The 16,394-nt window shown below is 33.8% G+C and overlaps 1 protein-coding gene across 3 annotated transcripts in view; it reads right to left on the bottom strand.

Moving 5' to 3' along the window:
* The window catches only part of CDH10 (cadherin 10), a 93,353-nt gene that overhangs the window by 28,933 nt on the left and 48,026 nt on the right, over nt 1–16,394 (bottom strand). For all 3 annotated transcript variants that reach the window (XM_071453709.1, XM_071453703.1, XM_071453717.1), the window contains exon 3: nt 4,325–4,619. In XM_071453709.1, the coding sequence (XP_071309810.1) occupies nt 4,325–4,619 (295 nt within the window). The remainder of the gene's footprint in view (nt 1–4,324; nt 4,620–16,394) is intronic.

Raw genomic sequence — 16,394 nt, 5'->3', positions numbered from 1 at the left:
TGATGTGATACCATGTTTCTCTTCTTTCTGATATCCTGATAAGTGTATACAAGGTTCATATGAACACCTCACCATTGTAGCTGCTTTACAGATGTGTAGAAATAGACAACACAGTGGCAAAATTGCAGAATAGCTGACTTTTTGGGGGTTTTTGACACTTCTTAAAGTAGAGATAAGATTAAGCCTATTTGAAACATTGATAATCAGTACCAGGACAGAGAATGCAGTCACCAGGCAATGGCCAAGGTTTTGAGAACACAGACAAAGCACAACATAAATACAAGGCACAGTTACAAGTTCTAAGTTAGTAGTCATATTAAAGACTGATATGGATTTTATGTATAACAAAGGAAAAAAAGAGTAAATATTTATTATCTATGAAACAGTGCTTGTGTGATGAATATACATATAAAAGATTATGACTACTTCCACAGGAATTGGAAACAATGAACAAAGAGAATTGTTCCAGTGTTCTGTCCTCCATTAGGAGGCATGACATCTGATCTCTATCTGCACCATCTATGTGCACAGGTCCTCTTTCACCTTTGACAGTGAAAGTGCCATGTATTTTATTTTCCTTTTCACCCCATTTTATTATACTATACAATCCTACTTTTATATATAAGGACCTTTCTCTGTGCAGTTGGTTTGAATAAACTAGTATCTTAAAAAACATTGTTTGGATATGTTTATGTGTCTGTCTAGTGGTCCAGCCTTTAGACCTGATTGATAGTAAACTATTGAACTTAGATATACCAATAGTAGCAGGAGCGCAAGTCATCCTATAAGAATATAGATGTATTTTTGGCGGATAATGCTATCATGGAATCATGTAATATACTGGGTTGGAAAGGACCCATAAGGATCACAAGTCCAACTTCCTGCTTCTCATAGGACTACCTAGAACTAAACCATATGACTAAGAGAAGCATTCAAGACACTGACACTTTTCTGGAGAGCCTGTTCCAGTGACTGACCAATCTGTCGATGAAGAACTTTTTCCTAATGTCTAATTAGAGCTTCCCTTGACACAGTTCCATTCCATTTTATTGTGCCTTATTGCAAATCAGCAGAGAGGGGAGATCAGCACCACCCCTGCAAGGGCACCTGTGACAGCGAGGTAGTTGAGGAACAGATGCGCCTGCAGGACTGAGCAGGAACTTGCCACCATTCTCCCCTATCCCTGAAGTCATGGCATTCAGCAAAGTGGAACAGAGTGAGGACAGGGAATCCTTCACATGGGATTCTGTCTGCTTGGCAGGTCTGACACAGGAAAGGCAGGGTGTGGTTCCAGCAATATCTCTCTTTCTCAGACTCCCAATATGTAGCATAGTGCCACACCATGTTGAATATTCTGGGTTAGATAATGAAAATATTACAGTCCTGATAGTAGCACACTTTTTTTAGAACCATGTAACTCATCTCTATTCAGGGAAGGGCCAGAGTAATTTAGCTTTGTAATTTCTCTTTCTGGTACCTATCACTGTGAAAATATTAATATCATAAACTCCTCTTAATGTTTGCAGACATTTATAGAAAAATTAACTGTTTCTACTTTCTCACAGAAGTGACTACTACAGGGGATATTCAACGGAATGTGCAATTACATCCAAGACTGCAATTTCTATCTGCATTCCTTACATCAAGCCTGACAGTTTCTTAGCCCATGGCCAACAGTACTGGGCAAGTAATGGGCTGCTCACAATACCATAACAAAAAAAAAAAGAAAGTCCAGAGAGAAAGAAAATAGAGAAATGTAGGAATTTCTTCCTATTTTCTTTTGAATGAGGAAGTGAAATTGTAATAAAAAATGTAATTGCTCCTTTTTTCATAAATTTCTCATGTAAGTTGCTGTACTAAAAATTCTTGAATTGTATGATGCCAGAAAAAATACAAATTTAAAAATATTTTGTAATAATGATGTGATAATATATTATTGTTGTACCAAAATGTGAGGAATTTTGACATAATGACTTCACAATTTCTGATTAGTTCTATTTTTCTCAAAAGTGTTATGCAGCTTATTCTTTTAGAAGATTTCTCCCCTTCTTCCCTTAGCCTTTAGTTTTCAGATTACTGAGTAGATTTTTTTTAAGTTGGAGAATTAAATTAGTGTTATGAAGAAATGAATCAACTTTGATGAATACTTTATAAAATCACGTCATTCTCTTATGGACTACAGATGAATATAAACCTCTAGGGAGCAGAAATAAAGCTAAAAGTAATAAAGCTCAAAGAAATGCTGCCCATCAGGTAGACAGTCACTCTAACAGCTGAATGACTGCATTTATAAAACTCAGGAACATGACAGATTTGAACTGAGTTACAATTCTCCTAATTATTATCATTTTATTGACAAAATGAAGTCCATTTGTTTCAGCACAGCTATTTATGTAAGATATAAGGTTAACACACTAAGTACACCCAAGTTGGTGTGTTTGTTGCTCTTTGTTTCTCTATAAATTATTATTTTGTAAATATTTTTCTTATCATATTATCTTATTTTTTGTTGTTTTAATGCTGACATTTTGCAGTTTCAGAATTTTATGATCTATGTACAGCTGTACAGATACACTGGAACCTTGCAATCTGAATACTTCAGAAGCATTGAAATAATGCTGTGAATATTTGAGAATACTTATAGAAAAATGTTATTTATGGAATTGAGACTGATGAAATGAAGAAACAATAGCTAAAAACTTAGTATTATATAATAGCACAATACTTAATGAAAACACTGATTAATTTTATTATATCTTTCCAATCATGTTTTAAACAATTCATTTTGGAATTTACAGAAAGACCATAAGAAATGAAGTTGAAACTCTGAGACATACTTTTTCAACCCTCCTGTAATCTAGCCAAATGCTTCTGTAGAAAATGCTCCAGAAATGTTCTTTCAGGATGCACTTTCAAGATGCTCTGCCTAAAGCTGTATATGTTTATGAAAATTTAGAAAACTGACCAGTATGTTAGTAAATTGGTATTACACTTTGTTAGATTTTGGAACAGTAAAGGTGGAAGATTTTTCAGTTCTTCTCTTTATGTGGGCTTATTTGATGAGATTTCAGTACAGGCCTACACAATCATCTGTCAGATTTCTCTAACTTTCTTTATAAATTTTATTTTCCTTTACAATAAAAAACACTTGCTGAATGCTGGAATCGTAAAAACTGATTCAATCACAAACTGAAAGTAGATTGAAATATTAAGAACAAAAAGATATTAGTATTATGCTTCCATACAATGCTGCACAGATTTGCTGAGGGCATTCTCTTTCAATAATTATGTTTTTTTTTTTCTTTTAGCATTTTCCAAGGTCCTGGAAGTTAAATACTCAATTATCAATGCGTATATATTTAAAACATCTTTAAATCTTATCATCTCAACAGGCTAATTTAGTAATCTAAAATACCTGTTTGACCTATTCAGGCAGTGGAGGTGATTAAAATGGTAATAATAGCCTAAAATTACATTGAATGCATTGTTTGTTTTCTGAATTTTTAGAATTTAATATTATAGTAGCTACATTTATGCAATTAATTAATTAATATTATATTTTAAAAGAAACATAATATATTTTTAAGTTTTTAAAAATTATCCTTAATGAATTGTATGCACTAATATCAATAATAGGTCATATTTCAAAATGTTATTGGTTATAAAATTCACCAGCTGGCATGATCCAGGCCACAACTTTGTAGTTAAGATAGGAACTGAAAATACATTGCAAAGAGAAGAAAGATCAAGTCAAACAGCTGTTTAACATTCATGAAGGTGTCATTCGTGGATGGAGTTAAGAAAGTGAAAGCACAAGTGAATTTGTCTATACAGTAAAAAAGTGAAAGAAAAAAAAAATTAAGAGGGTGTCTACCTTCAGACAGTGCATCGACAGTGCATGAGTCAATATGTAATTCTCCTCACCCACAGAGGGAGTGGAGATAGCTCTCCATTCAGTGCTTATCACCACTGGGAACTTACAGTGAAAATGAAAGAAAAAAAAATATTGAGCTTTCAACAGGCTAATTTAGTCATCTTATTCTAACAGTTCCTAAGGAGGAGGATGATTCACCATTCACCTACTATCTATAATATTTATATTCCAAAGAACTGTAAAGCCAATAATTTGGATATTCCAAGTAGAAACAGATCTTAGATCATAAAAATCTGGTTCTGAATGCCATTTCAGTATTTGAACAAATATGTCAAAATGAAAAAAACTTATCAGGTAGAATTCTGCACATGACTGACTTTTGAAAAGATGGGGAAATAATTTGCCAAGTAATGGAGAAAAGGCATTTGTACCTCAGTACAGAGAACTCACCTACTACTGACATCTCAGGGACACTAGCAGTGTAAACTTCTTCTGGAAATGTTGGTTCATTGTCATTGATGTCATGGATCTTGATGACAAACTCAGACTCAGGTTCCACTGGTCTCAAAGTTCTTCTATTGATAGCTTGGGCACGCAGGGTGTAAAAGGCTTTCTCTTCCCTGTCAATTCTCCGAGTTGCATGAATATCTCCTGTTTTCTCATCAATTATAAAAAGAGTACCAGCCCCATCTCCTGACAAAATGTATTTGAGGGATCCATCTCCTTTATCCTGGTCAGAATGAAGCTGAAATGGAAGAAGACAGTACTTTGTTTAGAAGCAATGAAAAGAATGGTTGTTTTTAAATATCATTATTATATTTTAAGTTGTTCTGTATGCCACATATGTGGTTGATACGATTAAGAAAGTATTTTTTATTCACCACTGACTGACAGCCAGTTTCCTAACTTAGTTCCAAGAATCTTTCAACTTGGCTGTTCTGGAAGATTTTACTTTTGCAGCAACACCTGTTCTCTGCTAAGAAACCTCTGCACCACATTCTTAAAGAAGATTTTTATGTTAATACTGACCTTTTCTTTCCTTGAAGAGATCCTATTAAAAATTCACAACTGCTGTGCTAGTTGTAAATTCACTAAGCAGATAAGGAACATGGCTAAATACAAGACAATTAAGGAAAACAGAACCACTGGTTTCATGAAATAATATATTTTTTAAAATTTCATTTCATATTATTTATACTCCTCCCAAATCAGGGAACATTTAATTTTAAATCATTTTCACTTGCACTTTATCAACTAATATAAATAGACTAAAGGAAAAACACCCAAATTTATTAAGCATTCAGTATTGATTTAACACCCATTATTTAAGTTGCATAAAGCTTAACTTAACATATATAACTTGCAGTCCTTTATATGGAAAATTATTCAATTATGCTTTGTTGCTCAGCACACCTGTGTGGATGATGGCTCATTTGATCTTTTGGATACATTTAGCATAATTTCTCTAAACACCTTGTTGGAAAGGTCCTTCCAATCTCATTGATTCCATAATTAACTGAAAGAATCTGGCACTCAGATTTATTTTCACCATGAAATATATTCTTTTTAGTACACTTAGTTTTGAGTTCAGCAGAAGGATCAAATAAAGTAGAAGGTCTTATTACAAAACTGAAGTGCAACTACATTTCTTTTAAATCACACTCAAAAAATAGCAGAATATTCCAGTTTAAGAACTGGTGCATTTTTTCCCTTCTAAAACTAGTTATTTGCACACGTAATTGCAGCACTGATTAAATCCACGGGAAGATTATATTTAGTCATGTGAAGAGTTTTTTTTAATTTAAGCCTCCATTTCAGATAATGAAAAATGTTATACATGTAGCATAGCATAAATACCCCCCCTTGCTTTGCAGCCATGAAAATATTTCTCTTTTTCATCTGTGATGCCCTCATGTTGTCTTCCATAGCAACTGTTTCAAGTATAAGAATAGAAATAGTTAATTATTCTGGTTTCGAATTTGTCTTTCCTTGTCTTTTGTGCTGAAACCAAGCATACAGAGTGGACTGGTGGGATAAGCCAAAGTCAAACAGTAGACTTTTAGGTTGTGCAAAATTTTCAAACACTGAATATTTCCCACAGACTTGATGTTGTAAAAAATTCTCAAACACTGAATATTTCCCACAGACTTGATATATGTGGAACAGACAGAACTCACCAGGCATCTTGGATCAAAGCCTTCATGGTAGAAATTTGAATACTATCATGTTCTGAACTTTGATTTTCTACATGAAAGTATTTAGACCCATTAAACTTTGCTTACACTACACACGTGCATGTTTACTTTACAAAGTGTTTTCTTACTGTTTCTTTTCATTCTACAACAAATAAAAAAATATGAAACTCCACCAAACACAAAAGAGTAGGAAGGTAGACGTTAAGAAAAATCCTTTGCAAATAAATATTTTTCTTTCTTTTCCTTCTGTTTCTCTTAATGACTTCAAACTGAAGGTTGCAAGCCATTCTCACACCTCTTTTGAAGAATTAATTTTTAAAGTGAGCTTTAATCTCTCCCCTGATGGCTCACAAAAATTGTGACCTTTCATGCCTCCAATTAACCCTTTCACCCTTCTTTAAGGGACTTGACAGCATCTTCCAAGCTGTGTTCCATTTTAAAATGTCATCTAGTGTAAGTAGTTCTTGAGTGTTTTCTTCTCCATGTCTTCCTAGAATATAATTTCACTTCAAAAACATTTTGGTCCTAGGAACTCACTGCTGAAATATTTGACCACTCTATGAAACATGACCACTCTATGAAATATTTTCATACCAGAATGATGAAGAGTACGGTAAGAGCATGCTCTTCCTTAGACCTGTGACAGAAATATAAAATAAGGTTCTGTTTGAGTGGAATCCTTAAATGGGCACATTGCAGTTTTCCCAGATGCTTTCCAAGCCCAGGTCTGGTATTACTAATTCTTGCAAAAGTTTACAATAGTGTATTGGTGCTGCAGTGCCTGTCCTTTCACTCAGAAACCATTAGGCAGCCTGGCAACACCCATTCTAATAAATTATCTCCAGAACAGAATAACTCCATGCAAACAATTCCCAGCAAGAGTGTCTGGCCAAACGAATGATGCATGTAAATTGTTTTGGAGAGTGATATTTAGCAAAACCATGCCAGGAACTTGTAAAATAATTTAGCAATCCAATAATTATATTCTGGTGCCTTAAAATATTGCCTGGCACTTGAAGCCTGAACAGTATGGTGAAGAAAACTAAATCAGAAAACTAAGAAAATCCCTGCACTACAAAATATGGAGTTTTTGAACAACTGTATTTAAATCAAATTTAGCGTGTAAAGATCTTTTAACACAGTTATTTGTCTAATATGTAAGGTACCATCATTGTTGATTTTCCATTGCCTCTCCTGTAGCCATGTTTAAGCCTTAGTGAGGTGATTTAAAAATGTTTTTTTTTTTGCCCACAAAATCATTAACCTATTACCTCTGCCAAATTCAAACTTCCTACTTGTGTGTGTTTTTTTTGTTTGTGTGGTTTTGGGACTTTTTGTTTGTCTGTTTTTCCCCACACATATATTAGCCAAAAGTCTGGAAACAGAGCTGAATATAGGACTTTGAGACAACCACATAAAGACTTCTAGGGAGCCAAGAGTTGCACCTCACAGTAACATAAAAGGAATACAAAAATACATAGTTAGAAGAACACTTTAAGCTATAACACTATGCTCACTAAAAAAATATTAATAATGCCTTTAGTTTGGTAATCCAGTTTAAATTATATGTATATACATAGGAGTCCAGAGTTATGGTAGAAAAAACTTCAAATTCAGAATAACCTTTCAGGTCTTTTTGAGTGATCAGGAAACACAAAGCTATAGATAAAATGAACAAGTCTTCCAGACTTAATTCAAGGGGTGAAAATGTGTAGTATAGTTAAACAATAAAAGAGAATACTTCTGATTTTGTTTTTTTCAGTTCTTAATTCAATCCAGATGTTAATAGAGGATTCAAGGTGACTAAAGTCTGCCCAAGGTGTTTCACAACCCTGTATGGTGAATCATTATCCAACTCTGAAATGCCTAAACACTGTCAATCAGTGCTGCAGAGTTTTTTTCATTTTACTCAAGTACTAAAAAAATATTCTGTGAAATATTTTTCTGCTACTTTTAGCATAAAGTGTTTCCTATAGTTATTTTAGCTAATGGGCATCTGTGATTCATGTCAGCCAAGCTGAGAAATGGAAAGACATCTGTTTCATTTAGCAATTTCATTGCACAAAATGATCAGCTGTGAAGATGTGGTTTTGTTTTCATATCTGTCACTGATATTTTGCAAACTCCTGAATTTCTTGCAGTTCTTCCACAGAAATGTTTCCCTTTTCAGCTCCACTGGTATATGTATTTTATGTGTATTTTTTCTCACTTCACAGGAAATCAGAACGTCAGTTGGTATTATTTTATGTAGCCCTGTTTCATTATACAGTAATTGCAATTACTATGATATTTTTGCATCTCTTCTATCTAAATCAGTTGAATAACCTTTTTAATCCAGAAGGATTTAATATAAATAAAAAAGGAAGATCTTGTTAAATGGAAGATAATATTTACAGAGTGCCACAAAATGGATTGTTATGTGAATACTTAAAAGTGAAACTGAATTAGCAATCCAAGGCAGACACCAAAACCGGTTTTAAGAGAAGTTTACTTTTATTTCATTTGTGGGAAAAACACAGGGTTAATGAACATATTACATCCTTCTTTAGGGTAAATGCAACCATAAATAAAATGAGCTCATGAAAAGATGCCCCATTCAAATTCAGCTCAATAACTTTTTAGATCTGTATAAGATCTTTGTAAAAATACAAAGATTTGTATTTGTATTTCTAAAAATACTTTCAGAAGACTTTAGTTGAACAACATAATAATTTTGCTTCAAAAATTACAACAGAGGAAATCCATGTTAATTAGAATACAATGATTCAAATCAAACCTGTCCACTCAGGATTTTGGGATTTCTCCCCATCTTCCCCTATGAAATCCACGCAATTCTGAAATCTCCCAAAATGAGTATAAAGTAGGTGGACTTTTTTTGTAATAGCATACAAATTGTTAATCCTATTTTCACCAAAAAGCAAAAAGATGCTACTGTAAAAATCAGAGAGAAGATTGGGCTAGTCAGATCTATTTTATCATACAAGCTACTTCTGGAATTCAAAATGATTTATGACAATGAGAGATAGACTTCAGGATTTGCCACACATATTTCTATTTGAATTTCTGATTCAGAACTCTCTCTATGATTTTTCAGTGATGGGTATTCAAATAACTAGACACCAGATATGAGTGCATTAAGAAACCTCCCTCTAGTTAGAAAATTTACTGTAGGCATTAATGCAGTTCAAGTTATTTTTAATCTTAATTTAATATACTATAATGTATAGGACACCTTCCAAAACAGTTTAAAGTTTTTGTAGTCTTTGCAAACTGACAGACTATTTTATTATTAACTTATTATTAACTAAATGGACTCTTAATCTCTTACTTCATAGCAGTCATTTTTAATTATATAATGCAACTTTTTTTTTCTACTTTCTTCGGCAATGTGTCAAAATTTCAATTTAATTCTAGCATCACAGGAACAATGAGACCTCAGTACACTCTTGAATTAGTCTGTCTTTTAGATTTTATACAAATAAGTCCAGAGCATCTCCTAATTCTGAGGATAAGTTTCAGGGCAAATTGTAACCTATTAGCTTTTTGTAAGTAATTATATTAGCAATGTGAAGCCAGAATACACCATAGAAGCATCTGCCATTTCATTCATTGTTCTAGTGCACACTTAATATTAGCAACTTGACTGGATACTTAGTTGAATAAGAATGATTGTGTCCCTAAACATAATCACAACAGTGGGAAGATTTGACATGAAGTCAGCAGAAAATAATTGATACAAAATTCCCACAATGGAGATATTTATTTTAATCATCATGAACTGAACTATTAAATGATGCAGTTGTTTAACAGTAGCTGCATTTACTGTCCAAGATTTTCAGACCAGCTCATATCCCGTGTGGTATTCTCACAGTTGACAGATGTAACAGTCAATGGCTTTCAGACACATTTACTCACCCAAGAGGTTCACTTATTTAAATGTATCCAAAAGGTAACATTTTAAGCAACTCTTTTCAGCGATTCTGTAATTTTCACATAGTTTTATTCAGACATGTCACGCATTAAATTTTCTCGCTCAGTTATACTGTCAGTTTGCCAGGACTGTGCTATTGTATGTTATTTAAGAGGAGACAGGCAGAAAGGAAAAAGATTTTAAAAAAAATGCTTTGTGAGACTGGGAAAGATAAGGGATGAGCAAACTAAACTGGAAGTGCAACAAGTAATGTAAGATGACAAGTACTCTGAAATTCTTTTGCAAGAAACAGAAATTAAAAACTCCAGTCTGCAATGCAGACTATTTTCAGACTGTGTTTGCTTAACTTGATTCATTATCAAAAGGAAAGAGAAAAATATTTTCCACTATTTTTATTGATAAATTTCACAGTAGTTCCTTGATGTTCAAAATATTTGTTTGTTCTTAACAATGTTTTAAAATGGTAAGACATAAATTAAAATTAATATAATTTTTTAGCATTTCTTTCCACATCCCTGCGTGAAATACCATCACATAGATAGAATTATAATTTTCACATCTCCCTACAATTTTCATTACTGATAGAATCTTGAAGATTCTCACTTCCCAGAAAATAACCATACAACAAACACATTTTTTCATCACTACATTTGTATCTTTTTCCTCTTACTGTAGATTATTTTAAAGGGAAGAGTCAAGCCCGGAGAAGGTAAATAGTCTTGTCACTGACAAAATATTCTAGGATTGCAGGTGAGAAATGCTGGATTTTTTTTTTAAGACACATCATATGAGCAGCAGCAAAAGGTCTTTCATAGATGCACTAAGTCAATATGCCAATACCCAATCTCCCTCCTCAAGGAGGAGAGATCTTTATCTGATGTTCAGAGAGTTAGAACAAGAAAGTTTCAGCTTCATTAGGTTGTTGTAGCTTCCACTCCAGAAGACACACAATCATTGAGCTAAGATGAAAGACTAATTGAATTTCATACACCAAAAAGTTCTTACATAAGCCAATATGCATATTGTCTTCCAATTTTCATGTAATAAATAAAATCTGTACATTAGGTAAAGACAGAAAGAATTGCCAGTAGACCTGAAGTGCCCTTATTTCCTGGCTCCTCCAATACATGGGTATGAGTAAGCAGAAAGTAATTCTTGTGTTAAAGAGAAGAAAAAAGTCCTGACCCATGGCAGTTGTCCAGGTCCCCATTCATTAAAACACTGGACTGAACAAAGAAACATGGTTTGGCTCTCCTCCTACTGAAATCAATATGGCACAAGCCTACATTCCTACTTCTACGAGTAGTCTCTGTCCTGTGGTCTCAGAATAAAAAAATATCTGGTAAGATCTTCCTCAGATTTGGTTGAAGGGTCTTTTTAACATCCATGGGTTTTATGTGCTATGTTTTTTGCCTAAAAAAAATTTGGTACTAAATATTGTATAAAGGAATAAGCAGCTTCCAGAACAATCTCTCTATTCCACCAAGGAACAGTCTAGGAAGGCAAATATACACTAAGACAGCACAGATTTTTATTTGACTGAATTCACAATAGCTTCATGTATTTTAAAACGTAGGGGTTCGTCTGTTTAGGTTGAGGGTTTTTTAAAGGAAAAGTTGCCACTTATTCCTATGCTCTCTGAATTAATCACAAAAGAGTGGTTGTAAGAACCAATTGTAGGTTTGGGGTTATTTGTAAACAAGAATTATTTTATTATATATATGTTCATATATGTTTTCCTAAAGTAGCCTAGTTATTAACAAAATAACCATTGAAACAGTTAGTTTTTTGTATCCTAATGTATAATTTGCACTATACATATAAAGTATTGTATTTTTAAAAATAAAATAAAATTTAAAATATTGATGCTTGGTTTATTTTTCCTACTGCTGGAGTCCATTTAAAAACACATTACACAATATTGTCTTTGGAAATATGGTCTTTGTTTCCATCTGAAATTATTCTAACATGTCAATTGGTAAGAGCTTTGAAGGTTTTCTACCATTATGATATATGTTTTTTCTTTTCATGTATACTCTGTATTTATGACACAGAAATGAATAACAATGTCTGTCAACCCAGGAAGTGGAAAATGTGAACTTAAGAGGAGACTGTATATCAAAATTACGGAATAAAAGCTATTTTAATAGTCTCCAAAACAGTGTTGTCCACAATAATTGAGTATTATTGTTAAATTCAATCCCAAGGAAGGGAAAAGAAAGAAGGAGAGAGCTGACATATGTTTTTATACATTTCAGGAGACTTCTGATGAGTCTGAATTGATACTATTTTTAATCACAGCAACTAAAAAAATGAGAGATGAAGATGTCCTGTATCAATCCTGACCTCATATATATCATAGTGAAATCAGTGTGACTATATATCCAGGAAAGAAATCTTATAACCCTAAATAGGTAGGTAAGGCATTAAATGAGGATCAATGATATAAAAGAGGTGGAATATGTATAAACTCTTAAATGCAACTCATATTTTTATTTTTCCATCAAGTTTGTCTCTTCTTTTAGTAAATTATGAAATCTGTTATTCTAGGGAACACTATTCTCAAGAAAAATCCTGTGTACATACCAGCTAAATACTAAATAAAGAAGTTGTAATTTAAATCATTACATAAAATTACATTCTGGCATGATTTTTCCAGTGATAGCACTGGAATGCTATCACCTTCACAGGACAAAAGTGTTTCCTGATGTTCAGAGGAACCTCTTGCTTTCCGGTTTGTGCCCATTGCCTCTGGTCCTGTCAGTGGGCATCTCAGGAAAGAGCCTGGCTCTGTTCTCTTTGTCCCCTCCCCTCAGGTGTTTGTGTACATTGGTAAGATCTCCCTGGGCCTTTTCTCCTCTGGTACAAAGAGCTGCTCTCTCTCAGCCTTTCCTCATATGTAAGATGCTCCAGTGCCTTAAGCATCCTTTGCTGTACTCTCTCCAGTGTGTCCATCTCTTGTTCTGGGATGCCTAGAACTGGACACAGCACTCCAGGCATGGCCTTCCCAGAGTTGAGCAGAGAGGAAGGATCTCCCCTCTTTGCCTGCTGTGAAGGCGGAGGCCACTTCTATCTGTTTCTAGAGAGCCTCATCTACTTGTTCTTCTTGGTCAAGTGGCCTAGAGCAAGCACCCATTATAATGTCACCTTTTCCTGTCCTGCCTTTAAACCTAATCCATAAACTCCCCATTGGCTCCTCTCCCATCCCCAAGCAGAGCTTCATGTGCTCTAGCTGCTCTGTCACATACAGGGCAACTCCCTCTCTTTGTGTTCCCTTCCCATCCTTCCTAAAGAGTCTGTATCTGTCCATTTCAATGCTTCAGTCAAGCAAGTCATTCCACTAAATATCCATATTCCCAACAAAATCAGAGTACTGCAGCTATATGCAGACCTCTAACTCATTGTGTTTATTACCCACACCTCATGCTTTATCATACAGGCATTTAAGAGTGCAATCCTAGCATGCTAAGTTCCTGGAGACAGTTTGGGGACTTACCCAAAATGGTTCCTTGTAGACACCTTGTAGGCACCCCAATTATGTAGGGAATTACAATCACATAATTAAATTTAATTGAATTTAATCATGTTTCTATTAATACTAGCTGTACTAGCTGTGTACGTAGCTATAATTACAATTAATTACAATTTTTCTACCAAAGCAGCATATTTTATTCCACTATCAGAGTGCAAAGTACCAAAATAACCAGATTTGGGTGTAAATCTTGGCACAAATCATACAGAGAATTGCATGTTATGGTGTATACAAAAGGACAGCACCATCAGCCCCAGTGAACTCTATTCCTGAAATACTTTTACTGGGGACAAAAAGCCCATCGTGATCTTGAGTGATAGAAATTAAAAACTGTATTCTATAGTAATTATTCTCCCTTGCAATGTTAATTGCTGGTTTCAAAAATGTGTTCTGTGGACTACATCACTGATGAAAAATTTTTTCTAACTTATGTGAACTCCGGTAATCAGCTGATAGGCCTAGCCAGTATTTCCATAAAGCTTCTGTGACATTTGCTGACATTTGTAAGACATCAAAAGCACCCTTTACTTAATCTCCCTTTTCCTAATTACAAATAAAGTACACTATATTAGTTATGCTGCTGGTCTTTCATTCTCTTTATGTGGGGTTTTATGTTTTGTCTATAGAATAAAAGAAATCCTTTACATTCTCTTTTTTTTCCCTAGAATTAGTTCATTTCCATGAAGCTTTAGCTCTTGCCTTGTGTATTATTTACTCCAACTTTCTTCTTTCGATAGTAAAAGGAATTCTAAACTATCCCTAGAAAACTTAATTCTCTTTTATGATACAGAGACTTTTACATGGCACTTGAAATAGTATTCCTTATTCCTTTAATGACTTTGTTTTCTATAGCATGTCATTATCCTTTCCTAGGAAATACATCAATATTACTGAAATCTCTTCCATTATTCTTAAATGACAGGCCTTGATTAATCCTGTGCAGCTCTTTCCAGTGTCACAGCCATCAGCAGTCCTCTAGCTATTCCATTTATTTTACTTGGCTTTTCGTAGACAACATGCCACTCCTGACACATAGAGAATGGTCTGTCACATAACCTGACCTAACTAAATAGGTAATTAAGCAGTTTCCTCATTTTCCAACTGTATTATTTATATAGCAGTCTCATTATCCTTTTTGAATGACCTAAGACATTCTGCTGATTGCTAGAGGTATTTCTAAGTCCTCTATGACATCTTCAGTAGCAAAAATGTGTAAAATTGTGTCTATATTTCTGCATAGTAGTTCTCACAAGGGACAGGTATTTTAAAAGTACAAGAGCGTTCTGTAAAATATTTAAATTTTAAAAACTTAAATAAATTAACAGAAGTTATGTTTTTTTCTGTCTCCTCATATATGTATTTATTTGCTGTATGGCTGCACCCAAGTGGCCTCTCCTGAAGCTCACATATTCTACTTGCCTCATTAATTTTACTTTTTACAAGTACTTTCACATCATTAAAACTTTTCTTAAATTTTAGTAACATGGCTTGGAACACTGCCTTACTCTCTTTCCAGTTTCCTGCCTCAAAATGGATTTTCATGGCATTTCTTTAAATTCCTACTCGTTAAAACAAAATTTAAAAAATAGAACCCTCTTTTTCTCCCCCCATTTACTTCACCTCTCACTGTTGCAACAGAGTTGCATTAATCAATCTTCTCACTGCCAAAACTTAAAATATCAATGTCATTTTAATAATTTGGTATTAAGATAGATAATTTCTATCCAAGATTGCCTAGGTACTAATAGTTTTTAATTATTACATTCACTCTAAGATAATATTTCTTAAATATTTCAAATTCCTAAAGATATCATTTCTAATGGAATTTACAATCATCAGCATGGAGACTCAGAAATTTGAATTTATGCATACTTCACAGCAAATGTCATACATCAAAATGGATATGCAAATGCTGTCATTAGAAGATGGAGTTCTTAATATAGAAAGAAGAAATCTGTACTACTACTTCATGTTTCTGCATATTAAGTGTAATTTATTCTATTAATTCCTATATTGTAACATATGTACTTCTAAATTGCATATAATTACCAAGAAAACTATTAAAACATTTTAGGAATAAAACCAAGAAAAGCACTTTTGTAACATAAACGAGCTTCTAAACCAAATGGACAGAAAGACTAGTTGCATCTTTTCTCAGCTGTTCCTGAGTGTGGAAGAGAAAAAGTATCCCATATTATCATCTCTAATGCATCATGCAGTCTTCCAAACTTTTCTACAAAGTAGGTTTTTTTGTGGGTTTCTGTTTGTCTTTGTGCTTCTTTTTGCCACCAGTTTCACCCAGAAATATTCCAAATCATCATATCAATCTCTGTTTCCTGTTGTGTTAATAAGTGTCATTTGCTTGAGAATTATTAAGAAAGTACAAACATTCTCAACCAAAAAAAAAAAAAAAAACCACAAAAAAACCAAACCAACAATCCAACGGGAACCTGAAAAAAACCTCAGATTACCAAAACACTGGCAGTGAAAGACAGTATGATTACTCCTAACTTTACACCAAGAGTAAGCCTAATTTGCTTATGTCTTCCCCCACAACTGCTTTGATCCACATATTTAGGCAAGTTGAAAGGAAAGGCAGGACTGAAGGAATACAATTTCAGAGGCAGGGAGAGCATCTACACTACTGCCTAAATAAAAATATCACCAAAAAAGTTAATTTGGTATAGGTTTGCATTGTGTGTAAGACAATAATTTTAAATCCAGGTAGCATAACTGGACTTTGGATCAGAGATCTATGAAAAAGAAGAAAGGCATAGCCAATATGAAGAAGCAAGGCTTTTCTACATGGTTGATAAGGGAACAGGAGAGATGATCAGAATTGCTGCTGAGCACCTAGGTTTT

This window comes from Agelaius tricolor, unplaced genomic scaffold, assembly GCF_023055355.1.
Source record: "Agelaius tricolor isolate 1412-34295 unplaced genomic scaffold, bAgeTri1.0.p SCAF_2, whole genome shotgun sequence".
NCBI lineage: Eukaryota > Metazoa > Chordata > Aves > Passeriformes > Icteridae > Agelaius > Agelaius tricolor.
The sequence above is the reverse complement of the archived record's forward strand: the minus strand, read 5'-3'. Positions and strand labels throughout refer to the sequence as shown.